Here is a 27,976-nt window from a genome sequence, read left to right on the forward strand (position 1 = left end):
GCTACTGTGAACTAGAATTGTTTTCACAGATTGAAAACATTTAAAAGCAAAGCACTAGCTTGTCAAGAGAAATGTTAAAATCATTCCTTCTGAATCAGGCTCACTGCCAGGGATACATGAGCCTAGACGGCCATTTACTGCAAGACTATGAACTGTAAGAAGGCGGCGGCTCAGACGAAGCCACCACAACAGCGGCCCGGAGATAAAGAGACGGGCGACATCAGAAAGAAACAAAAAGAGATGAAACCCAGCATGTGGCCTAACCTTGTGAGCTTCCCCAAGGTCATTCCCATTGATCAGGGCTGGGTTTCAGGGCAGCGTTTGGTCCAGAGAGCATGAATAAGTAATGCAACAGAGCACAAATCTATAAACTGATGAAAAGTCTGAAAATGAAGCCATGCCAGCTTCTTCCCTCTGATACTGTTGGCCTAAACGCTTACTGATGCAGAAAGCTAGGCCTCTCCTGTGAGATGTACTTGTGTGTGTGTATATGTGTGTGTGCACGTAATGAGGCAAATGTTTGAGCTGTTGCTCACTGTGTTGATGTCTGCAACATCAAGCCATGGACCTATGTTTTATCCATACTTCCCTAATCTGGCCTCTGTGTTCCCCCCCCCAGTGTCAAGCCAGACACATGGCCACATAACATGGCATGCAATTGTGTGTGTTGTGTGTGTGTGTAGGCTGAATACAGTATGAATGTCATTGCAAATGTAGAGACAGAGGCTCTTGAAGTAAACTTGCAGGAGTACCCAAGAGAGGAAGCAGATTCAAAACGGAACACCCCCTGGGAAATTTAGAGAAAAAAAAAAACACACACTCTCACACCCCCTTTTTCTCTCTCTCTCTCTCTCGCTGTACTTTGAAAATTCTCTTAAATGGACATATCAGCCTCATTTACCTGAGCTCTGTGTGTGTGTGTGTGTGTGTGTGTGTGTAAATAAGTAAAATTACATGAAAGTTACAAACTGAATGGTTTATGATCAGTAGTTATGTCTGCCCTACGACCAATTAGTCTAACTAAAATGTTGCTTGAGCCGTTTCATACAGAAGCCCCCTTCTCATTAAATTCTACAGAGAAACCTTACAATACACATTATGAAACCATTACTGGTTCTTCACAGTGATGGTAAAGGGGAATGTACCTAGGCACTGAAACTGTTTGGACCGTTTCTCACTTACAGGCATGTTAAGACTTTTTAGCAATCATAAGAGGTAGATAGGTCATTCTGTTTGGCACTAACATCATTAAGAATCTGACCATATCAGTAATTCTCCAGCCACTGATTTCTTTAATTACAACCCACTACTGGCAGTCTTGACTATCCCTTTCTCTCTTTATCCTTTCTTTCCCCATGTGTTCTCTCCCACGTCTCCTAAAAGCTAAATTCAATCAAATGCTAAGTTAATTTGACTTCGGTATACTTCAAGACACTTCCCCCTTCCAGACATGCAGTCTTAAATGCAGTCTAATTTAATGTTCCATAATAACTGACAGACAAACAAACACACACACACACAGCAGCCATTGGCTCATTTAGCTATGAAAACAGACAGGAAGCCACCCTCCCTCTTAGTGGACACAATCCACATATGGTACAGAGAGTTATTGCCACTATACCCCATGTATGCACATACGCCACCACACACACAGACATTGGCAAATTGGAGGGTTCTATGAGTGTACTCATACTATACGTACTTATGCTATAGTACGTCAGAAGTATCAAGTGAATACATCCATGTTTGTTGAAACACTTGTCAAATTAAAACAAGGCTGCAATTACTTAAATGCCGTGTGTACATGTGTACGCATTGGAAAGTGTTCTCTTATGGGTTGTTAACCATATTTAACCTTTCAGTCATTTAATTCCATCTTTTAACTTTGCTGTCTCTTCCTTCCCTTATAGCCTATGCTTCAACCAGTGTCCATGCACTCTCTCCATCTGTTGATTAGCAACATGCCAGCTAACACTGCCAGCTCACCCCCAACCATGTACCTGTTAACAAAATCATCTCCACATCCCCTCGCACTCACACGTCAGTGTCGGTCAAAGGTAAGATACTCGCTGACCTCTTACCTCCAAGGCATGTTAAAGGTCATGAACAGCTTAGTTAGGTCCTTCCTCTGCCCCTAAGCTACACTCAGCTGCTGCCTTCACACAAACACAGTCTGCCTCTGTGGAGAACCAATGCGAATCTCCAACTCAATTTTAACCTGCCACCCCCTAGCCCGCCAACCCCCCCCCCCCCACACACACACGGCCGAGAGCCAGATGGCACAGAAGAGAAAAATCAATTAAAAACTCCACCTAAGGGGCAGGGGGAATTCATCGCGGCCGACCCCAGAAACCCCTCCTGAAGCCTGGGTCCAGGATCTTGCTGCCTTCCTGCTGCCAGTGCTCTATCACCTCAGCACTAATCCACTTCTCAGCCTCTATCCCCACCCACACTAACCTCGTTAGGGCACCAGGAGAGCGGGAGAGAGACAGGCTTGGGCGGGGTGGGTGAGGGTGTCGATATAAATCACCAGACCCATGTTAAATACTGAATTACAAGTGCCTAGGCAGAAAATTGAACTGAGCTGGAATGGCAAAGATGATGAGAACATGTTTTTTTTGTGAGGTTAAACCAGTCAGAGGAAGAGACAGCATAGGAGGGAATACAAAGAGGAAGAGGAAGAGCAGTTAGATTCTGAGAGGGGGATAATCTGCAGAGAACAGAACAAAGATGGCAGTATGGATCATCATCATCATCATCATCATTCTGCCAAAGAGGAATAGCATCAAAATGTGCTTGCACTCAGGTATTTCTATAAAACTGTTTCAGATAAATTTTAAAGTTTAAATAAACAAGCTGCATAAAACTAAAATTAGGAAGACACGTTTGCTTCATCTCCTATAACATGCGATACACAAAATTAATAGAAAAAGAAATGTTGAATTTCAGTTCAGCAAGTTGAACCTAATTCTGCCAACACACATAGGTATCTGAGTAAATTATTTTGTGTTGTCTGAACTTAAATAACCTTTTGTGATCTTCCTCCTAAACTAAACATCCTTCTGGGTGCAAGAGTCCTTTACTGCAGGAGATCCCAATTGATTTTTAGCCCTGAAATGCTTTTGTCTGCAGCAGCTTCAGTCAGCACTGCTCCTGCTGGAGTACCTGCTATAAATCACTTCAACAAGGGGTGTGTGTGCACGTGCATGCATGCAGGAGATGTGTCTGGGTGGACAAGATTGTAAAGAAAACTCTAGGGAAAGGCAGTCATAATACCACCACAAACACCCTTTATTTATCAAACAGAAGTGTGTGCTTGCATGCATGCACACACACACACACACAAATGCCATCAAGCCCATGATTTCTTAGGCTTTAATTAAGAATCACACAGTGTTATTTATAAGTGTGATCGTCACTTAGTAGCACTAATGAGGAGGTTAGCTGTTGAAACACATATCATTAAGTCTCTGAGGGTACCACACGCTCTGTTATTGACTCCACCTCCTAATAAGCTGCTGACTAGGACCAGGACTGCTCCTGGGGCCTGCGGAAGCCTCAGACAGGAAGAGCAGGCCACTGAACTGCCATCTCAGAAACAGGCAAGCACACATTAGAAGCTCAAGAAGCTAATTAGCAGCTAGAAAGTGCTCCAAAACAAGAGGAGTGTGAAAAGAGAGGGAGGCGAGTCGGTGAACCAGCAAGGCTAGCAGGTCCTCCACATGGCCAAGCTGCAGACGGCCCGATTCAGGTGTTGCCTCCAGCAGAATTTACAGACCCTTTTACGACTGCCCAGGTAATGCAGCACAGCTAAGCCAATCACGTGCCATCCCTCCCGACTAAATGGATGTGCAGAAGGGGTCCATTATCTGTCAGGCTCGATACAGTGTGCCTTGTATTTATTGCCTACTTAATGGGGTTGATTGTATTAGCGAATGAAGGGGCAGGGTGTGTGCAGTGTGTGTGGGGGGGGGGGGTGTTGCACAGCTTTGCCGACCCAGTATTTCATGCATTCTGCAATTACCTTATGTAAATCAAGGATAAGAACATCTGTTTAAAATGCATTGGATTTTCCAATACGGAGCCATCAAGTCCGGCCATGCAAACTTCATTAACAAGCTTGGCCAATGACATTTGAAATGCTTGTATGATTATTTCAGCCAGGACCTACCTGCATGGGAACTTTAGTTTAAGCAGGCTTATGTTAGTTAAGAGGGTTCTAACAAAAGCCCTCAGGCACAAAGAGCAATGTTTTCACACTGGTTGGTATTGATGGTGATGTGAACACAGCCACAGTTGTGGGCAGCAGCATGAAAAAAAATTTCGACTACTGAATTACTTATCAGCTTTTTTTCTTAAAGTCAGTCAGCACTGTCAAAACACTTCTCAGTATGACACCCATTTATTGTCTTACCTCATTTTGTCATTTATTCACTCAAAAACAACAAAAAACAACTTAGCAGGTATTTAAGTGCATACATACTACACTAGCTAAAGACTGAACCAAGTGTACAAGTTATCCAGTACACATACAAGGTTGGTTTTAGACTTCTACAGACCCATACTGAGGCTAAAGTAGATGAATGCTTCTGGACTTGTGGGACACTCATAAGTGTCAGTGAAACCGATTGACTAGAGAATTACAGCTCATGAACCATGTTTACATTTATACAAGCATCTATAAAAGTAGTTACCTTGTCAAATAAAATTATTCCTCCAGCCTTCTGTGCACTTCACACATGCAAATGATCCTTGATGTTTCAAAGCAGTGGGACTGTCAAAGACAAATGAGAGCAGATTCGAGAGGAATGTTGATTTCAAGGGATCATTTTTGTTCTTCACTTTCTGTCGTCGTTGTTCGTCCCTCCCAACATTGGCTTTTATAGCTTGGCTGTAGTAGCCAGTCAATGCATGATAGTATAGTCTCCATGGACACAGCTGAAAATGATTTAAATGCTTCCACATGTTTCCTAATGAATCCGATTACTCAAATTAGGTGTGGCTTCAATACAGGAAACATAGAATTGACTCCTGAGACTTAAAGAATCTGATAGAGAAGGGAAGAAAAGCCCATCTCTGTGATACTACTTATGAAACCATGCACTACCTGCCAGTGGGGGTGTGTGTGTGTGCGCGTAGCACTGTAACAGAGAGAGCTTAAGCTCCAGGAGCTCTTGGGGGTGGTAGTTGGAGAGGCAGTCAATGAGTAATGTGCTGTTTGAGTGTTAGAAGAACACTCCAGAAGAAAGACAAAAAGAAAGAGAACAAGGTGATGAATGTTTTATGGGTCATAATGGTGTGCTCACATTACCTCCCCACACTTTGGCCTCCATGGACCTGAGAGGCCAGGAGCTTTCCTGGCACCCCTACCCAGAAACAAGCAGTAGCATATGGTGCACACGTCACACACCTCTAGGGCCCTGGCTGCTCAAGACTGTGGTCAGAGCTATGAATTATGGATCTGAACTAATTGTTTTTTTTTCATTTGGAAATTCTGATCCTGCCTCACTCTACCACACTAATCGTGGTCCTAAGCAGAGCTGTGATTTCATACCTGCTCGTCACTACTCCTGTTATCCAACCTTGCCTCCTGTTAAAACATAGGTGCAAACGCTACACAAAAGCTGATATAAAAAAAACAAAAAAACAAAAAACAAAAGGAAAATCCTCATAAGCAGAAAATGGTCTACTGCTAGAGACTCTGATATATTATTTCACTCACTGGCCATTTCGCATTTTACAAACATGGTGGTTTAAAAAAAAAAAATGTACAGAAGAGCTTACACAGATTGGAGTTAGGTTTAAAGATCTGAAAGAGAAAAACAAATGGAGAGAGAGAGAAGCAACCACAGAACAGCAACTACAGTGTGTGTGATTTGTTTTCTTTTTAATTAGGATTAGACATGTCAATGTCAGAAACAGTAGTTAGTCTCAGAATTACATTCAAAATGTGCTCTTCACAATGCATTGCTATGCCACCCTCTTTTTCCTGAAGCAATAATTAATATTTAATATTTATTTTCTTAGTAAATGTAATATTAAAGCAATTTTTGCACTTCAATTGCTATCAGCATTCTTAAACTGGTGCATCTAATGTTTAAATGTAATGTATACATATGCTCGTGAAATCTTATATTAAAAAAGGAGGGATTCACAATGCTTAACTGAACACAACAGAACAGTTTCCAGTACCTTTCCTGTGTTATAACATTCATTCTTATGTGGAAGCCAAGGAAAAAAGGTCGAAGTAAAGAGAGAGGGAGTATCAGAGCGAGCATCTCTATTGATCTGAAACCGTGCCGGCAAGAACTGAACACAAACTTCAACATCTCTCCTTTCAAATTCCAGTAAAACCAGAGTGAAAAAGAAAGGCATGGAGAGGGAAAGGCAGAAAAGCAGAGGAAGAAACTGAGAAGATGACAGCGAGGGATGAAAGGAAATGAGAGGACAGTAACCTACCACCAAATTTCTAATTAACCCCCGAGCACCTGCGGGTTGTTTCATTTCCCCTAATAGAGTCTTCCTGGAAGACTCTGCACTTCCAGTTGCTACTGTGTCATACGTTAACACGTCATCAAAACATTAACGCTGCCCTGCCCACAGGTGTGAACACATCATCACACATTTTTCTTCAAACTGCCGCTTTGTAGTTACTGGATGAGCGATTTAAGATGGAGGGTTTCTCCAAGCTTCTCCACAGAGGCACTCTGAGATCCTATTGGGTAGGAGAGGAGATGATGTGAGGAGATGAATAGGCCAGTAATCCAATAGCAATGGAATAGGGGTTGCAGTCAAAAAGGCAGATATTGTAGGCTTTTTGAGAACAGCAGAAAAGGATGAAGAACAAGTCCAGTAAGCCATGTCAATCTTTTTGAATGTTCACAATGACAGAAGTCCAGTTCAAATACTGACCATAAGCCATTACCCATAATTATCCATTATGAATTGGCTCTTTCTGTCCATTAATTAGTAGTCTTTGTGAAATAATACTGTCTTCCAAAACAGCCCATTTTCACTTTATTTCAAGTAAAAATGTTCGGAACCTCCAAGTACTGATTAGACAAGTGGGTTGAAATGAAATGCTGATCCAGTTTCAGGTTTACTTCATTCTTCAATATACACATACATGTCAAATAACTTCATATCCCATTATTCTCAGTTGACAGCAGTCTCATCCAAGACATCCATAGCGGTCAAGTCTTGAGTGTCGTCGTGATCAATGAGTAAACGTTTCCAACCTTCACAATAGCACAAATACAGGATTATCCACCATTTTAAATTCTTCAAAAGGTCCATCCAGCTTATTCTCAACCAAGAAAAGTAGCTCCTTCTCAGGAATGGTAAATAAAAAAATAAAAAACAAAAACAAAAAACCCAAAACAAATGGAAAAACAACAAACAAAAACTGTACATCAAAACTCCAAAAGCATGAAGTGCATAAAGTACCTTTCCCTGTTCTTGCATTCCAAACACTTTGAAACCATCACCATACAGTCATTCTTCACTCTATATGTTTTCTGTTAAGCTTGGTCCATAACAACTGAAGCCTGCTTTTGCATTTGCGCGGTGGATTGTGCAATGGTAATGTTTTGGCAATGTGTTCTCTGGACACATCTGGAGCAGGGGAGCATGGGAATTGTTGTACACCCAACACATGCTCTACCTGCCGAAGATGCTTTCATGTTCCAGTAGGATGAGCTCCACAATCTGGTTCTGGTAGACCATGTGCACGGCCATGTTGCCTGTCTCCGTCTCAGGTCGAAGGAGGGTGGGGCCAAACACGATGGCCACGCTCTGAGTAGTCATCCTGTTTGCCTCTCCGTGATCAATCACTCTGACAGGAAGCGAGAGAGAAATCCATATTTGGAAATATTTCTAGTATAGCAGTCTTTAATATCATCAGTAAACATGCATCGATAATATTATATACAAGCCTGTTTAGGGACTATAGGCGGTTATTTTCAGTTCTATCACATACTGAAAACAAAGCAAATCTAGACAACAGAACATACAGTATAAACAAAGAGATGTTGCTTTTGCCATCATATAAATATACAAATATGTAACAAATATTCCTGCAACAGTAAAATGTCAGAGCATGATGTTTATGAAACATTCTGCTTCTGTACTCGTGTTACAGTAGACCGAGTCATTTAAATGCAAATGGAGGCAAAAGCAAATGCCAGTCTGTTTGATGCGGTAATGACACTCTGAGCTCAGTTCACTACAGTGATCTTAAATGAACAACCGCATTCCTAACTGTAGCCCTCCTCTCTTCTGTTTACCTCTTCCCCCATCTGAGACTGGCCTCCGCAAGAGCACTATGTAAAGTTCTGTGGAGTGGTTCTACGCAGCAATCAATCAAAATGATGGAGATGATACACCTGCCTCAACATTACAGTGCTTACATGTAGCTTGAAGACCTCTCTGTCACACTGCAATCATGCTGTTTTTGAGAACAGCACACATTAGTGCTGGTTGGCCTTGGGGGACAGGGCCTGCCTTTTGTTTTGGCATGTTGTTTCACAAGAGCTAAGCAAAGTGGTCTAAACAACTGCACTGCACAGTGGAGATTCGTCTGCTCCGACACATTGCAAACACCAAGATCACGCTTTACTGGTACTAGTTATTGCTACCTAGTTATGCTTCCGGAATTCCGGAAAAGATTAACTTGTATTTGAAACACACCACATGTTAAAACATGGGAGGGTAATTCTATTTTAATTGTTTTACATGTTAAGATACTGTCTGGAAGTAACAGCCATATGATACCATAGAAAAATACATCGATGAAAGATCCAAGTCCTGCCTGCTCAACGGAAAGCAAACCTGACAAACTAACAATGCAATTATTGCACAGCTTGGCATGGTGAGATGTGCACAGTTTGCATGACAAATGAAGCTTCATTTAGAGTTTCAGAGCCACAAGAATGCACCTTTAAATATTAAGACAATAAAAGCAAGTCCCAAATATGGCACAGGTAGGGCATTATGAGCAATAGGACCCAGAGCCTTTTCTACTGCTTAATGCAAACAGGGATTATTGCATGCTCTATACACTGTAATGTAATTATACATTCAGTCACACACATACACGCATGCACACACACACACACACACACACACACACACACACACACACACACACACACACACACACACACACACACACAAACACACACACACGCAGCAGCATTTAACTGCAGCACCTACCACAGCAGTCCATCTTTATGTAGTTTAATCAATCCACTCAACCTCTCTCTCCCCTCTTCCCCTCTGACTCTCTCCTTTTCTCCCTCTCATGATGATCACTTCAGCTTCATGCCATGGTGTCAGGAGGATGTGGTCTATCACCTACATTCCCCAGATCTCCCTGCCTCCCCTTACACTCTCTCATAATGATATAGTTGGCCAGCTTCCAGGTGGCTCTGAGTAATGGTGTGAGATAACTCAATACAGACAGCCTGTACAGAACACATGCCATACCCTGCTCATCTCTAACACACAAACACACACACTTACTTAGATCAGTACAGTCCTCCTTTGCAAATGTTAGGTTTCCAAAAAGCCAATATATATTACACCATTACAAGTCCCCTAGCTCACTGTGGTGAAGGTTGCCACACAGGAGGATTTTGCTTACTTTTTCAGATGTTTGAATAGCACTTGCATTGTTTCCTGATTCGGTTTTGGCAACTGTTTGATTAAATCTTTTATGCCTTGCACTCGCTGCTTGTAATCTGAGTTTTCTGGGGGAAAAAAAAACAAATAAAGCATAAACAATAACAGGATTAATATTGCATCTTGTATGAGAAGGTGCTCTTTAGACTGTTTAGTCAATGCTTTGACTAGTTTTTAGCAAAATATATCCAATACTGCCCACTTGTGGCTAGTGTTGTACACCTTTAAAAACATTTTCTTGCTATAAAAGAAAATCATAGAGAACTTGTATCAGATCCTTAGATCAGAGACAGATTAGAATAAAGGTTATGTACTGTATCATGTCATACTGAGCAGCTCTGCGGGGCTCTCAGGTTTCCTTTTATTGCGGTTGCTATATTTCCACTGAAATGTCCACACAACCCTGTAATACAGCTGAGACCTAGACACTCGTTCAGTGAGAGCTGTGTTTGGTATGCTCTTTGCCAGACAGCTTGTTTTATGATCTGGTTTAAAAACAAAAAAAACCCCACACCTTTCCTTAGTTTGGAAAGTTCTAAATGCTCACTCATTTAGTGCTTTTTGACACATTTGTGATCCAATTGTATACTTGGCATGTATGGGCATGGCTGTACATATATGAAAAGAACCCACTGATGGCATTAACAAAGTCATTGAAGGAAGCATAGGTGAAGAGAGGCTCTGGAAGCTCCCGGAAAAACATCTTCAGGGCACCCGTGGTCACATGAATATCCTCCCATTTACTGTCCTCTAGATTCACCTTCTCATCTGTCTCACACACACACACACACACACACACACACACACACACACACATCATAATGTGAGTGAATGATTTAGAAAAAAAATCTAAATATAGTAAATATCAGAAGATATGCTTAAAAATAGTTAAATTATCAAGCACCCATCATGTGTAAATATTTGAGAATGTTTTTTGATGTACTATTTATAAATACATAAACATGCATAGTTCATACCGTGATTTACAGCAAAACGTAGTTTTTGAATGACAGCCAGATTGCCGCTGACTCTGTACAATCCATCAATGTCTAAACCTGGAGACAATGAAAGAAATAATACACACAGACAGAGAGAGAGACACACACAGAGAGAGAGAGAGAGGAGTATAAATTTGCTGAATTTAACACCACAAGTGCCCTTAATCTATCTGCAGCAGGTTCAAATGACTCCTGATTCCATCTACTCATGGTGAATTACCTGACTTCTCTACATGCTCGATACACATTCGGACAAAGTCGGGTACTGAAGTGTTCTCCCTAGCACAGAGACTGGTTAGACTGCACCCAAACACCTGATCTGAAAACAAAGCAGAGAGAAGAATAAGACATTCGTTCTGCCCTGCCTGAGCATTATAAAACATACAGAAGAATACTGAATTAATTTAGATAATTTAGTGTGTGTGAGAATGTGTGTATAACCTTTGATATAGCCCTTGTCTCGGACAGCCTGTAAGGTTGGTCTTCGTGTGAGGAATTTCTTCAGCTTCACCTTGGTCTTCTTCTGATCTGATGATTCCAAACTGCCAGAACTCTTCATGACTAGACAAAGGAACACACACACACACACACCCCATTACGTGAGATGGAGCGGTGTGCCTGAGGTGTGAGGGCTAGCAAATGTGCCAGTGAGTGTTTTCTCTTCATCTAAATTACGTTTGCTTTTCTTCAACTCTCTGTGCTCTTTGTCTTGTTTTTCAGTCCCTGGCGACTCTGGCATGTCCTCTTCAATAGCTTCATCTGACTCCCAGGCCTACAACACACATAGCATAGATGCAAGCAAGCGCGCGTGCACACACACACACACACACACACACACACACACACACACACACACACACACACACACACACACACACACACACACACACACACACAGCAATGAGAGAATAAAATGTTTGTGTGCAGTATCATTTGTGGAAAGAATTCAGTGTTGATATGCATGTTCTACATTTATATGCGTAGTGGCAAGAGAGTAGATTCTACTCACATGTGTATTGATGGTCTCAGCGAGTGTCTTGTACCAATCGGTGATGACACTGTCTATCTCGGACTGAATCAGCAGCTCTGTGCCCTGACGTGTCTTTAGCTAGGGTCATAAAGTTAAGTAAGGTCATTAGACATCGTCAATATTGGGAAACAATTTTAATGAGTTGAAAAGCATCGACCCCATCCTTAAACAAATTCCATTGCTAAAGAGTTTACCTCAAGGACATGTTTCTTGCTGGACTTCTCCTTGGATGCCCACTCCACTGAACCACCACGGAGGTCCACAGTGAACTCCGGCTTTGACTGGTTTCCTCCAAACTTCCAAGTGAAAACAGAGGTATGTAAAAATTCTGTATAAGGACAAGCTGATAAACTCATCGGTCCTCCAAGAGTCACCAGATATTAGAATTACAATACTTCATATATTTTTCATGTATGTTACATCGATGTTATTGTTACATCTTTGTTATTCTGTAACTGCAGAAGCAGGTTATGATCACAATTACCAAACGCTTCAGTTGCCCGTTAGTTTTAGATTATAGGGAAGGTCTAATAAATATAACTGTTAGATCAAGTTACTTGTTTACAAACTCAGACATAACCTGTCACAAATGGCTGGCCACACAATTTGTTCATCCAAAAGATTTAGCTTATATCCTACATTTGACAGGAGTATTCAGACACATTTTTATCCATCTTAGCAAAGCACAAGCCAGGCTCTCATCCTACATTTAAAACACTTAACTACAGTTAAAACTAGCTGTTTGACATGCAAAAAGATCTTTATGGAAATGTATGGCTCAGTGTATGGCTCAGTTCATCCCATTGTTTGACAGGAGGAAATGCATGCCAAAGCATGGAATTCTCAAGCATTTGCTGTAGAAACTTACCCCAAGAGAATAAATAATTTCATAACACATCTAACTCCTCTTTGAGTGAAAAGACCAATAGCAAGCACAAGGGAGGAGAAAATAAGCATGACAGACAAGCAGAAGGGAAGACATGCAAAGCCAATGTAATCAGGAAGCTCCATATAACGAGATCTTAGAACAGCTTTTAATTTTGAGTGAGGTTGATTGAAAAGTTAAAGAGAACAATTTGACATTGTTTTAAAATTCATAATGGGTTCTCAGTTCAGTATGCCTATATTAACACTACTCAGTACAGAAGCACCTTTTAACTGTTCCAAAATCTACTTGCAAGCTTCCTGTGTGGAGAGGCACTGACACATACAAAGGAAGGCTGGCCACGCCCAAAGTGCTTATAGGAGACCGCAGGGCGGGGCTTAACTGAACGCTTCCAGTTGCTTAGCAACGAGAGGAGGAGCTCAGGGAATGAGCCATTGCGGTAGTACGACTTTGAGAAAAGACAAGAAAGGAGGAGCAGGAAAGAGAGAGAGAGAGAGAGAGAGAGCGAGAGAGAGAGAGAGAGAGAGAGAGGAGAGAGATGATGCATGAACAGATTCATGGTCACAACACAGAGAGAAGGAAAAAAAAATAATATGAATAGATGAAATCACAGGCAATGCCCAACTCAGCAAAATAAACTCAATTGATTAACTCTAGTTTAAGACTAATTTGGTTCCAGCTGAAAAGGTGTACTCATTGCATAAATTCTACTTTATCTCAACTAGTTCAAGGAGACTGAGATAGACATGGTAACACACATTGCCACAACAGAGTCGCATCAACTGACACAGTAAAGGAGAATGAGTTAAAAAAAAAAAAAAGTTTTCGAGAGTAGCCAGTGAGTGCAAGAGGTCCAACATACCCAGCTGGTGGCGTTTGTCTGGCCCTTAGCAAAGAGCAGCGTGAAACCCTGCAGAACTGTCCAGGAGGATGTCCAGTTCTTCCTACAGGTGAGAGGAGAGCGTAGCATAAGTTGTTTTTTCTCTAGTTGTATATGAACATAAGCAAGGGGTGGTGGCTGCTGTTTTTGCTGAAACCTTTAAGTGCAGATCTGTTTCTTTTTGAAAATTTCAAACATTTGGCAAATTTATTCAGCCATTCAAGTATACACCTTTCCATTTTTCCATAAACCTCAGAGCTACTATTTATTTGTATCATTAACAACATTCTACAAACTGGTGACTATTTTTTGCTGGTTAAAACATGAGATTCTGAGTTGCATGCAGTTTTTAAGTGCAATAAATTTAACTCCATATGCTACTGGCCTACTCTCAAACAGCATGCTTTCTTGCATAAGATAAAGTCAAACTGTCAGTGAGCATGCAGTTAATTGCCACAGTTATGCAAATGATATGCACATATACATGGTAATTCCAATTATATAAAATTAATGAATAATCATTTGTGTAAAAGAAAATCAAAATATTTTCTTTAAGGGTAGTAAACAAAATAAGGAGCGAAAGCAGACTAGGAAATCAGATTATTCAAATTATTTTAATGCTGCTTTCACATTTTATTTATTTTAACTTATTAATACAATTACTCATTTTAATCCATATTAATATCTTTCCTTATCATAATACAAAATAGAACACATTGTTCAGTTTAACACAACCCAAGACCCCTACCACCAATCCCAATAACAGCACTCATACAACTGAAACATTCTCATGCAGACAATACCTGACTTTCTTCCCATTCTCAGTGATCTTGGTGACATTGAGGACTCCACACTTTTCTGAGGGCTGAGGAGGAAAGATGAAATTGAACCAAGACAGAACCACTCAATGACATGTAGCAACACCAAACTTACTAATCATCCAGCGATGGATTCAATATATTGCAGGTCATGCAGGAATGTCATCAGCAAAATAATCCAAGAACTTCAGAAATTAGGGATGATCTGGGCAGTTAAATCCTGCATCATTTCTCTCAGTGGTAATATTTACAAAACAGTTAATGATGGTTCAATAAATAGTGATTACATCTTAATATCTACACATCCAGAAAGAGCACGAATTTCCACAATTGCATCCATTCTGAGAAACTCCTCTCTCACGCATACATGTCCGCATGCACACACATACGCATACATGCATGTAAGTGACAATGAGGTAAGCAACAACACCCTCACACACACACATATACTAACTGTAGAGGAGTGTTTAGGTGAGGAGGGACAGGAGTCAGGGGAGTCAGGGGAGGTGTGTTTGGTGGTCCCAGACTCCTATAAACCAAAAACAGAAGAGAGAGAGCATGTTAGCTCAGTGGAGGATGAGTTAAAGACTGGAGGAGTAAGTCTGAAGGAGTCACACCAAAAGAGGCAGTCTGAAGGAACTGAGCTTTCTGCTTAACCAATGGCAACAACAGCAAACTGTATATTATATATAAAATATAAAATTATTGACTCATTATTTTTTTTATATATATATATATATATATATATATATATATATATATATATATATATATATATATATATATATATATATATATATATATATATTACATTACACACACACACACACACATACACGCGCAAATGTTAATAAACTGAAAGTGAAAAGCATGCAAAAGTTAGGTTTTTTTTCCCTAAATTATAAGTAGTGAGCTTCAGGCTACATCAGGGGTTAGTGTGATTCTACATGATTCAATATTAATCAATCATTTCTCTCTCTCTCTCTCTCCCTCACACACACACACACAGACAAATGGTTGAGCGGTTACATTCTTACCAGAATGTGACTGCTTTTTTAAAAAAAAAAAAAGGTTTTTTTTATTATTTATTTATTTTAAATGTACAACATCTCACTGATTTTCTTAGAAGCAGTAGGACTAAAATCAGGGGTTGCGTAAATCTGATTGGTCATAGCTCAGCAAGGGTTTTAGACACTAACTTGATATCTGTACAATGATCTGGACAGGCGCGCCGCAGAAAACCGCCTGCTTTTGAATGACAGCTGTAAAAGAATAATAATGTAGATGACTAAATTGTTGCCATTTTATCAAGTTTACTTCCACCTAGTAAACTCTTACTTCAAAAAATGTTTTGGTATCTCTGTGACAACAAAAAAAGGCAACACACCCATCTGGTACAAAATGCAATCCATTATGAAATGCAATTTAACAAAGGATGTCTCCAACACTGGCAGATGCTCCATTTCAACATCTGATCATTTCAGTATTCTCTTTCAAATTCTTCATCTGGATGCCACGTCTCTCTCTACAATTGCTTGCTCCCAGGAGCATACCAACACCCTCCATCACACTGCCATACCCACACTGTTCCCAGAGCAGGACCACGGACAGCACCGTACCATTCCAGCACCACTGTGGAGGCCACAGCTGGAGAGGAGAGGTGATACGGCATGGCCAGGTATCAGCTGCTCCCTTCCCCAAGCCCCTCACTGCCAGCAATGGCAGCTGCATAGCAGGTGTCCTAATGCCACAAAAGCCTCAAATATCAAGGTCATTGTTGCACTACAGGTAAATAAAAATGGTAAGGTGCAGGTGCACCTGCCACACCTACTAAGAGGGCTCAAATTGCACATAAACTCTCAGCATGTGGCTTAAAGCTTAGAGGTTAAAAACATCATCCATGTAGAGCAGAGGGAGTGGTCAGAGATTTGTGGATCATTTTCTGGTGACACTTCAGGAAACCGAGCTTTGTAAATAAGGGTTACACACAGTGGCCAGCGATACCACACGGTGGCCAGCCGTTCAGAAGAGGAGCTGATCTGAGGTCAGGCTACCACACATCAAAGCTCATCAGTGTGTGCCAACACCCACAGAAACTCACTAACAGCTAACCTGGGCAGCTGAGTGAATCCACACCATGGTGACCAGCACTGGGAGGTGAGAGCAGCAAAGGCACCTAATTGTCTTTCAGATGGCATGCTGGGATTCAGAGTAAAGAGCTGCAGGAATCTGCACGAGATGTATTTTTAGTCTGTATTATTATCCACAAAGAGCAAACCAAATGAGTATGACCTCTACGACCGGAGCATGCTTCAGACGTACTCAACACATGCCTCAGCACAATAAAATAAACATAACAATAACTCGCCATGATTTGACTCCCACCATGATAGGTCCAGGTGACACCTGTGATGGTTTGCGTATAGTTTAATGAACTCCTTGTCAACTACATGTCAGGATCCGGGATGGCACGGAGGGTGGAAGCATGCAGCTGCGCAGGGCTGGATTAGGTGGCGAAAGTGGCAGGGCTCAGCAGGAACGCTGCGGGAGCCGATTAGAGGAGATGTGCTCAGCCTTGGTGCACTTGCTGGGTACAGGACTACCAGTATTTACTAATGCCTTCTCAGGATGGCAGGACAGCAGCACAACAGCTCAAACGCAAGACATCCAAGCAAGAAGACTAAAACCCAGCACAGATGCCATGTCAGGCTCCATGTCAGGTTCACACTCTAACTGCATGTGCACGGATATACCTTTTCACTATGGTCTAGTACACAGGTGCTGTATCTCCACTTGGTCAGAACAATAGGATCTGGCTGCTTCCTTTCCAGACTGTAGCTTTTAGGAGCTTCTCCCAAGTTTGGAGGGGAAAGATTGTACTGTTTTGAGAGAGAGAGAGAGAGAGAGAGAGAGAGAGAGAGAGAGAGAGAGAGAGAGAGAGAGAGAGAGAATAATTATGGAGAGGGTTAGAGTGAGAAAGAGTAAAGTAAATCAGAGACCCTTATGTGGCAAAATAACAAAAGTACAAGCACAAAATAAATCCTGATCAATCACACACTGTTAACCAAGTGTGAAAATAAACAGGTGAATCCTGGAATTAGAACCCCAGAAGCCTGGAACTAGAACCGTAAAACACTACCTCCCCTTCCTCACCCCATCCCCAACCCCTCCTCAGCTTGCAGCTAGACAAAGTGTCAAGCTCTGTGTGTGTGTGTGTGTGTGTGTGTGTGTGAGTGTGTGTGTGTTTAGATTAAAGAGAGAGTGTCATTTTTGATTGGATGGAATTCTGTACATCACTGCTACTGCATGCCAGACCACAGAGAGAGTAGATCAAAAAGAGATGAAGGATTAGCAGTACTGTCCATACATCTGCGCATCTCCAGAGGTAAAGTATAAGAGCACAAACAGACAGACAGAATGCTTAAATGTTGGGGCACAAATTTTATGCTTTTGCCCTGTAGTTGAACTGACATCATGAATATCTCTCAGCTGCATGTGTGCATGGTGTCTTTTCTTACTTTAGGGAGCTCCCACTCAGAGCGGGATCCATCAGCAATGTAATAGTATGGCCTGCCCTGCTCATCCACATGCTTTATCCACTACAACACAACACAGAATAGCAACAACTAAGAACGAGTACTAACCCTGTGGGACAAACAGTAATACAAACTTCAGTCTTAGCCCCAATCTATTAGTGCTGCGAAGTAAAGTAATAGAAATGTATGATTTACTACATTTAAAAAGAACGGACTTGCACCTTCTCATTGTTGTATTCACACACATAGAGCGTGTGACCATATTCATCCAGTTCTTCTGACCAGCCTCTAGGGGGTGATCCATACTGACTGTCTGACTGACTGGAGTGAACACTGGGACAGTTCTCTTCAGAGGACAGTGGCTGAAAAAGAAGGGGGAGGATGGAGAGAGAACCAGATTAATCAGCTAAAGTCATTCAGGTTTATTTGTTTACTATACAAAACTAAACGTCTATACCCATTTTAAATGTAGCAATTGTCTACTGACAGTATCAGTCAAGTACTAGGTATAAAGCAGAATACTTCTTAGGTATGTACATGTACAGGTATGTAGTTACAGGTTCTTTTGCTCTGCCCCAAAAAAGTTTTTCTTTGGTTTATTAGTGTTACACTAATAAGTGTGTGTGTGTGTGTGTGTGTGTGTGTGTGTGTGTGTGTATGTGTGTTTTACTACAGTCTTTAACACTTTGTAACATGTTAAAGTGACCATGTATAGCTGTATACATAACACCTACATTGTATCCAATACTTACAAATGCAAGTTTCCCAGTACACGGTACAGCTTTGCTATTACACTTATTAACCCCAAGATGGCAGTGTTTGACTATAAATACTCTGGATATAACATAAGATACATTTTCTTCTAATTCAGAAGAAGATCAGTGCACAAGCATGCAGCACGCACCAACACACATGCGCTTTCTCACTGTCTCTTTCTACTTTCAACCAGAGGACACCCAATTGTCTTCTATCTCTGTTATACACTTGCCCAAGTGTCCAACCTGACAACATAGAAATATGACACTGAGGAATTCCTCTGTTATCATGTATACATCACATTACCGGGGTACACATTACATCTTCACTCACACATAAGGATGTACACGTGTGTGCGTGAAGCTAGGTCAGTTACAGTCTGGTGAATTTTAAATATCTTAACAGGGTTTCTAAAGGATTAAATTTAGAATAGGGACCTACTTCAACCCTGGCCTAGATAAAACAAACACTATATGTGCACACTAACTTTTAGACAGTAGTGAGCTCAAAAAATGAAGAGGGTTGGCATACACAGCATGGAGAGCAAGGCTGGGCGATACTGCACTGCCCACGATAACTCCGATGCAGTTTCACACAACATCGGCATTGTATGACTGACGTAACAGTTACGCCACTGCATACTGCGCGTGCATATTACTTATAAGAAGCAGTCCTTCAGACTCAGATGGGATGTGTATTTTTGCGTATACATGTGTGCGTGCGTGTAAGGGTATGTCCAAAGTGTGTGCTGCGAGATGCTGTGGCGGTAACTTGTGTCCATGTGCATATGGTAGAGGCCTACCTAAGTCTCAGGTGAGTACAGCCTACTTACAGCTCTTAAAGCCTTAGAAGTAGTTGGTGTCTACTACTAAAACCATTAGTTAAGGAATTTTGTAAAATCATGATGTAGATGGTGGAGGAAATGCCTGTGAAGTGAACTGCACATCATTGCAGATTATTATTAAAGCTTCCCTTTTATCCTCCCCCTTTTCCACTAGTGACAGTAAATTGGAACTCAATTGCCAAACTATGTTAGCTCAGCATAATCTCCGTTTTCCATCTCTTTTGTCATCAAAATTATGATGATTCACAATGTTTGTTACATTTTAGCTCGTTAGCTGGTGCATAGCCCCTACATTGAACCCCAGTCCTACTGTGCTGCATATAGTATTTTTTATTTTTCACATACGTGTGTGTGTGTGTGTGTGTGTGTGTGTGTGTGTGTGTGTACTACCTCCATGTCGCCAGTGTTGGCCACGTCCCCGCGGCCAGCTCCATTGTGATCTCGTGAGCGCGGTGGTTTCCAGGTCCTCTCCTGGGTGCTGCGGTTGTAGTAGAAATGCCTGCCACTCGCATCCTTGTGGGTCTCCCAGTCCCCCAGTATGTGCAAGGGAGAGGAGGCGGGCACAGGGGGCAGAGAGGACTGAGAGATCTTCAGCTCCTTTAGGTTGGTGTAGACAGGGGACTCAGAGCGGCCCTGTCCACTGGGGGACACCGTCTGTGGGGCAGAGAGAGGGGAATTAGGGATTTAGAACCAGGTAGCTCTAGATAGTCCAGAAAGATGCCATCTTTGATTTCTGTGTATGGATTAAGGAGACCAAAAGCACAAAACCTTTACAAATCAGGACACAAAGCCTCAGTCACATGCTGTATATATGATGTAAAGGGGTTACTGAACGTTGAAGGGACTTTGGGAGCAGATTGAGAGCTATGTGGACGTTTGGCTCTAATCAGGCCAAGGAATGTTGGCTAATTCTACTGCTGCTGTAGGCTACTTCCAGCCAAGCCTTGCTGAAGCCACTGTCTTGAACAGAGAAAGAGAACGGGTGAAAGAGACAGAACGACAGAATTAAAGGAAATGAAATGAAAGGAAAAATAAAAGAAAGAAGAAACATACATACATACAAACAAACCGAATAAAAGCCTAAACAGAAAAACTAATGTATAAAAACAAACCAGAAATGCTATTGTACTTTACAGGTATGACAGTATGAAGCACATCAGTGTCAAAGCTAAAATGAAAATTAAATATGCAAAATGGTAATGTATTTCTATGTTTAATTCTAATTTAACATAACAGATATGCAAGTTTGGGCCCAAAATTCAAATTCACTAACTCAATAAAAAGACACTTTATATTAAATAAATACAAACATTAAAATGTAGTTCCCAAAACTGTAATATTTATAATGCAATTATCCAATAATGGTTTCAAAATGATGATTACTGAAAAGTAAATTGCCTTTTCCTTTCATATGCAATTGCACTGAGTAACAATGCACTAGAAACTGAATTCGATTACATGCAAGAGTCAACTGTTAAAAGAGAAACCTCGTCTCTCCTTTTCACAGTTACAAATTCTCACCTACTGCACTAGTTCTGTGGCAGAACAGATGTGAGAATACATTCAGAGCAGACTGCATTTGAATTTCCACAGACTTCCACCCATCAATCAGCCGAGCAAGGAGGGTTAACAACATGCTTAGTGCTATAGGTGACGTTTGAGACAGGGCAGCTGATGAAATCGGACGAGTGCCAGTGGCAGATTAGATGGAGGAGAGTAATGGAGACCAGCTTCATATACAATCCGTGTGAAACCAACTGTGCAGGTGTCAAAATTCTCCACATTTTCCACCTTAACACAAGCATTGCCATCATATTTTTTAAAAGTTACCTTTTCCACCAAGGATAAACCTGCCATGACTAGTCCAAATGTGCATACACAAGTGGGAAATTTAAATTCATAACACATGAATACATTGCTATTTTGCATATTACAGTTATCATTTGAAATCTGTCACTGATATGCCTCCATAAGAAAGAGAGGAAAGAAACATAAAGGATGCTGCCATAAAATTGAGCTGCCTGGCAACAAGACAGAAGTGTGGGATAGGAGAGGAAGTGCTGCTCTGGAAACCAGACATCACCCAGAGACAGATTTCAGCAGTGTGTCCATCTACAATTGGACTTGTCAGTCATTCTCGAGTTCCAACCAGAAGTGGGTTACCATTTCATGGGATGAAATGAGAATGCAAACCATCAATTGCAAAAAAAAATGAACCGGCAGTTTAGTGCGCACAGCTTTCATCAATGGCACTACAGTGTGTTACGAAAAATGTAAAGTGGGTTATGAAAGCTTATGCTTCGGTGGTAGTGGGCAGCAGGAGAACAGCCCTGGCATACACGGGCAGCACTTTCAGAACGAAAAGTCGCTTTGGCCAGAAGAGCCCTCGGAAAGCAGAACAGTGGAAGGTAAGAATGAAAATGCACTGATGCCAGAAACAGCTTGAGCAGGAGCACAACAATGACAGGACAGCCAGGAGGATGAAGAGAGAGGGAAAACAGAGGACTTGGAATGAGACGAGGAAGACGCTCTGATAGTTTTGATGATCACAGCGTATTGTAGTGTATGGGTGGGCAACATCAGAGCAGACGGCAGGATTAACAGCAGGTCAGACTTGATCTGGCCTCAGCCATTAAGGAGCAGCAAGTGAAAGCCAACAAGGCATGCAGGTGCACTGGGACCTCAATCAGAAATCAGCCCCAAATGCCCAAAAGGAAGTGAGGTTTCAAACAACTACCCATTACACATAAAAGAATAAAACATTTATATTGTTTCTTTGTCTAAATGCATCTATGATATGGTTCAATCTCAGTCTCTCTCTCTTTCTCTGGGTGCGCATGTGTGCATCAGTGAGCATCTGCTTATGTGTCTGAGAAATTGGAAACCAAAATGAAAGGCAGCCAGTGTCTGATCAAAGGCCCCTAAGTGAGAGATCTGAGAGGTAATGATAAGGGTCTCTGCATCTGCAGGTCTGGCAGTGTACAGAGTGCACAGAGACAGGGAGGACATCCATAATCACAAACAGCCCGTTATCTCTTTCAACGTAAAAAGCCCCAGCCCAGGAATTTCTGGCAGGTGCCATTTTCTGAGAAGGATGTAGCTGAATTCAGACCGCTCCCACACGGAAACACATGGAGCTTCCTGTCATACTGAAATAACACCACAAGCTTTCATGGTGGACTCAAAGCTACATTCTTTAGTATACCGTATGACTCCTGAGTCCCAGAAGAGATTCGTGACCTTTTGTTTCTCATCTCCCTACCTTCACTGCGACACATGGGCAGCATGCTGTGTTTCAATAAATTCCTGGCTTCCACAGTCCCCATATGTCCTGTTTTCATTGCCATAACACATGAATGCATTATAGCAGGGATCTATTCTATCTAGCTATTAGATAATGAAGAGAAACATTAACAAAGCCAGATATTCTCAGTCTGCTTTTAAGAATCTTTCCCCCTGAATATTCTGTTCAGGGTATAAATGACACACCTCGGCCTAAAATCAAAGTTTTTATAATTAAATAGTGCAAAAAAAATGAAGGATCACTGAAAGCTGTTAACTTTAAACAACTTTCAGAGCAGAAAAAGTTGACTTACAAAGCAAGTAAATTGCAGAAGCAGTTTATTTATTTGTATGTTACAAACTAAAAAAAAAGTAAGTTCTAAAGTGAAGTGCAACTCAGTTTCATACTATTGTGCTGTACTGCCTCAGTGCCACTCTCAGACATACTTCATCCCAGTGCTGCAAAGTGCTAGTGTCTCCCCCTCTGTGGTTTTTCATCCTTATTCCTCTTCTATATCACAACGCATGCATAAATACACAAGCAGGCATGTGCACCAACACACATCAACTTAACCATTATACTGAACAGACTTCACTTATCCATAATACACTCAAATTACACCGTCTGCTACCGTCATGGCACGTGTATGGTCTGGCTGAAGAAAGTCACAAAGCCTATAACTTCTCACTTCATTCAGTACAAAAGCACAGGGCAGTTTCCCCAAATTGCCACTAGGGGTCTATAAGTATCTACTGAAACTAGGAGGACTTTTGAACAAAGATGGTGATACAGTAGATTCCTCACCCTTCTAGCCCTCCCTTGTGTACACACACACACACACACACACACACAAAAGAGACAAACAGACTGTCCATCTTCTCCATCTTTAGCTGGCGCTCCTTGCTCTGCTCTACACTTCTCTATATCATAGCTGTGTATGGATGAACAGCTTAACTTACATTTCCACATGACTGGCTTACAGTCAGTACATATCCACTCAGACCCCCTATAGCACATCTGTGACACCTTGCATGCACACACCCACCCACCCCCACCCTCAAAAACACAAATCAACCAACCCACACCCCCTTCTGCCCAGAGCACGTGTAGCATCTCGTGTGCAGTTCCAGATTCACCATCTAATATAGTAGACATATACACGTGTGTGTGTGTGTGTGTGTGTGTGTGTGTCCTCAAAAACCACAGTGCAGTTTCAATCCAAACAGTGCATTATGCCTTGTGAATTTAGACATGTGTAGAACAATTTAGCTTGCAGTGTGTGGAGGTGTGCATTATTTGGTGTATGTTATTTAGCTTGCAGTGTGTGGAGGTGTGTGTTTAATCAGTACAAGTCCATGATGATGTTTAGCTCTTTTGAACCATGTTGGCAGTTTGGCTGATGGTTCATTTCATGTCACACAAACCCATATAGCGTAAGAGGGAGACAGAGTGCTTCTCAAAACACTCCTGTTGTATTAACTACACCCCTTAGAAAGACTAGTTTATTATAAAACTGAATCTCAGGATTACTACAAATAAATATCAAACTGAGCCACAGAGACATTGGACAAAATTGTGAACGTGTGTGTTGGATGAAGATGGTTGCTGGAGAGAGATGGCTGTACTGCTACAATGTTTACTAATGTACCACACTTAAAAATGCACATATGTAAACGATAAAGAAACAGAGATAGAGAAATGTCATTTGAGTAGTCACAGCCTGCCTCTTCACTCATTCCACTCAGATCTATAAAACAGAAGGATTTTATTTGAAGTAATGCACATAAATTTATCCTGGCAGATAATTGCTTAGTAATCTGCACCAGCTCTAATGCAGGATTTGACAGCCATTCTGAGCATATATGCAGGAGCAGCCCATGTTCCAGATCCTGGGTCAGGATGACAGAAGAGAGTTTCAAGAATGATTTACTTATTTTAAAAAAACAAAGCAGCCAATCTAGTAATCCATTTAATACTTTGTATAAATTTTTCAATATTAAGAATACATTTTCAAAAAGATCTTTACAGGCATTCAACGGTAATCTTGGTGGTAATTGGTGTTCTGATCCTAATTTATACTCTACATGGCAGAAGAATGCAAGGCAGCAAGAGTTTGTAGAAATATAACACAAGAGCTCAAGATTGTATAGTGCGTGTGTGCGTGCATGCTTGTCCTGAGGACAGCTTTGATGCTGAATCCAAATCCACTAGAGCAAAAGGTTCATCCCACCATGACTGCAAATCTCTTCTCCCTTATTGGCTCTCATGTTCCCCCCTCAAATCCCCTCATTAATTATTCAGACAGAAAATACTTAGTTTCAGAGGACTCTGATTCTGCCATGTACATGCCTCTGCCGTCCCGCTCACCTGCCTTCCGTGTCCCACATTCCCACCCAAAACATTCCCCCGTAATTTAGGACAAAAGTATACATATGGTATATTTAGTTTAATCATTCAAGCATTATATCAAGCTCCACTCGATAGACAGTAAGAACAATACCATCTTTGTGAACAGGCAACAGACCTTTTTGCCGGGTCAATTTTTTTTGTCACTCAGAGTTTCCTTGAAATTATGCACCTGCAGCAAAATTCATGCTTCATTACACAGAACCGTTTCTCTTGCTCTGGCTCATGTGTCAAATTTCAGCCTAGATATAGTAAACGTGTTTGTTGATGTTACCTGAACGTTTTGATTGTAAGTATTCATGAGTGTGTGTTAGAGCTGCATAGAGCAGTGTCAGCAACAGATGGGGCTACAATCCTAATCCTGACCTCTCCGACCTGTTAAATGACCTTAAATCTGGTACAGACCTTCGACTGACTCACAGACACAAAGTGACTAGCAAGAGCAGCACGGGGGCCAAGCCTCACCCTCAGCCAACACAACTAACAGTTACCACACAGGAGAACCAGGGCAGGGAAGCAGGACGAACAGGCAGACAACCTGCAAAATTAAAACAACTTCTCCCAGATACCACAGACAGACTTAAAAAAAGCAAAAACAAAAACAACCAAACAAACAAACCCCCCACAAAGACAGCCCAACAGAGCAGTGCAAACAACAAATTACCCTCCCTCTTTGCAGACACATTCACAGACCCATCAGGGCTTCTGACCACAACATGCTCTGTATGATTGGGTGGGGGTTGGGAGGCTGGGGGCGGGGTCAAAACACTGCTAGGGTGCCTTTGGTGGCTCTGTGGGTGGAGCTGAGGCCTACAGCAGCTAGATGCTAACGCCACACAGGGCAGCTGAGCAACTGAATATATTTAATGATACTGGGAAGGTCAACATTAAATCTAAAAGGGTTTGGCAAGCTTCATTTTCATTCATTTCACTGAATTTAAATTCTCCCCAATATATCAGCAGCATGCTGTCTGAGCAAAGGGGCCCCTATATCTACTGTTTATAGATCTGCATTGTATCTTTTTTTCAGCTTTTTTTAGTTAATGTGCAGTCTCCTCTTCTTGCATGTCAATGCATGTGTGCTGGCATGTGTGCATGCGCTGTACTTCCCTAAATATTACAATAATAAACTCTGCTTCATGTTACACATCAGTGTTATTGCAGGGTAGAGTATTACATAGAGTTTATATAGCAGCACATTTGGTTTTGAAGTTCATTCCTAACCATGCACACACACACACACACACACACACGATCCTTAGCACAATATCAGCCATGATTAATTTACAGTAAATACTGTAGTACTGTTGCTGACAGCAGTAAAACAACTGCTCTGTGTGTTTAAAGTCTGAGCGTGCCACAGTGAGCACATCAGAATTTCTTCATTGGAGTTTAGGTAGCAGAAATAAGCAAGACTATATGACTAGTGTCTGTACGTCTCACACACACACACACACACACACACACACACACACACACACACACACACACACACACACACACTTCTTAGGTTTCCAGACAGGACAAAAACATTGACACCACATTCTAGTTTAGAGGTTTGCAGTTTCTCTCTTTAAAAGAACACTAAAAGGAGACAACAGCTCTTGGTACAGACCAAACAATGGCTATTCAGCCAGGCCTGGTCACAGCTTCAGAACTCACAATGACAAGACAACAAGGGTGGTGGTGTTGGTAGTGGTGGGGTGGAGGTCAGAGGACAAACAGGGTTATGAGAAATGGTCACACACCACATGGTTACTCGACTTATTTCCCACAATTAATTTGCTCTTAATAAAAGCACCAGAGTAACAGGTGTTTGTGTGGTAAATCTGTCCATGGCTGTCCTGAATAGACATGTAGCATGGGTCTTTCAAACAGAATATAGTGTCCCTTTTCAGGGGCTTGAAATCACAGAATCAGCACTCTCACCCTCTCTCACACACACACACACACACACACACACACACACACACACCAAGTCTCAAGTCATGGTCTAATCAGTAGAGTGCTCCTGTGGACTGCAGTGATGCAACACTCCCTCATCTCTCCGCTGCCAAAGCCTCATCGCGCATGTCCTTTCTGAAAGCGGCCGACATCATCCCATTCCCCTTTCACATTCTATGTTCAACAGAATATTTAGCAGAGGTCAAAACAGGCTCGCTTTTCAAAAGTACATGACTCACAAAGAAGCCAACAGTCCACGTGCCCACAGCGTCTGAGCACATGAGCAAGGCCCCACTGCCTATCTGGGTCTGAAGCGTAGACCCACCAGCGCTGTGTCACGGCTGCAGCCAGCACGCAAACCCATGCGATCTGCAGCTCTGCCTCACTCCATTACTCTCAGCGTCCCCATTTCTGCAATCATTCTGAACCACTCACGCAGCAGGGCTTTGCAGGCAAGAGAACGTGGCAACTTTAGACACAGGGCCCAAGGACCAGCCCTACACAGCAGGAGAAATGGGGAGAAAGAAAGACCTTGTGAGAAAGAGGAGCGCAGCAGGCACAACAAGGCAGGCAGATGCAGCTTTGAGCTCAGATGGAGCATCTTAATAGCTATATTTAGCACCAGCTGAGTTAACTTTAAATAGGCTCACTCATTAGGTCACCGTCCTTTGTGTGGGAGTGGCTGAGAAAGAGTGAGTGAGTGTGTGTGTGTGTGTGTGTGTGTGTGAGAGAGAGAGTGAGTGAGAGTGCACGTATGAGAGAGAGAGGTGGTAGAGAAAGTAAGACTTGTGTCTCTGAGTGCTGGGGGTCTGACATCACTCCACTGATGTCAAAGGTCATGGCACCAAAGGTCACCAGAGTTGCAGTTCACATGCTCCAGAGAATGTGGGCAGTATTTGATCACCTGCAGAGCA

General features: G+C 41.8%; 1 protein-coding gene across 4 annotated transcripts in view; it reads right to left on the reverse strand.

Moving 5' to 3' along the window:
• Positions 1 to 5,870: 5,870 nt before the first annotated feature.
• Positions 5,871 to 27,976, reverse strand: part of arhgap12b (Rho GTPase activating protein 12b) — a 40,362-nt gene continuing 18,256 nt past the window's right edge. Inside the window, exons 3-19 of one of the 4 annotated variants that reach the window (XM_027008507.2) lie at positions 19,820 to 20,083; positions 18,051 to 18,191; positions 17,812 to 17,892; positions 17,047 to 17,172; positions 14,748 to 14,822; positions 14,279 to 14,340; positions 13,458 to 13,539; positions 12,921 to 13,043; positions 11,904 to 12,005; positions 11,689 to 11,787; positions 11,355 to 11,451; positions 11,121 to 11,240; positions 10,900 to 10,998; positions 10,659 to 10,736; positions 10,315 to 10,449; positions 9,644 to 9,749; positions 5,871 to 7,834 (exon numbers count right to left, since the gene is read on the reverse strand). In XM_027008507.2, the coding sequence (XP_026864308.2) occupies positions 7,660 to 7,834; positions 9,644 to 9,749; positions 10,315 to 10,449; positions 10,659 to 10,736; positions 10,900 to 10,998; positions 11,121 to 11,240; positions 11,355 to 11,451; positions 11,689 to 11,787; positions 11,904 to 12,005; positions 12,921 to 13,043; positions 13,458 to 13,539; positions 14,279 to 14,340; positions 14,748 to 14,822; positions 17,047 to 17,172; positions 17,812 to 17,892; positions 18,051 to 18,191; positions 19,820 to 20,083 (1,965 nt within the window). In that variant the 3' untranslated portion in view covers positions 5,871 to 7,659. The remainder of the gene's footprint in view (positions 7,835 to 9,643; positions 9,750 to 10,314; positions 10,450 to 10,658; positions 10,737 to 10,899; positions 10,999 to 11,120; positions 11,241 to 11,354; positions 11,452 to 11,688; positions 11,788 to 11,903; positions 12,006 to 12,920; positions 13,044 to 13,457; positions 13,540 to 14,278; positions 14,341 to 14,747; positions 14,823 to 17,046; positions 17,173 to 17,811; positions 17,893 to 18,050; positions 18,192 to 19,819; positions 20,084 to 27,976) is intronic. The other 3 variants (XM_027008508.2, XM_027008509.2, XM_027008510.2) reach the window with 3 other exon arrangements.

Source organism: Electrophorus electricus, chromosome 14 (genome assembly GCF_013358815.1).
Source record: "Electrophorus electricus isolate fEleEle1 chromosome 14, fEleEle1.pri, whole genome shotgun sequence".
In the NCBI taxonomy this organism is placed as follows: Eukaryota; Metazoa; Chordata; class Actinopteri; order Gymnotiformes; family Gymnotidae; genus Electrophorus; species Electrophorus electricus.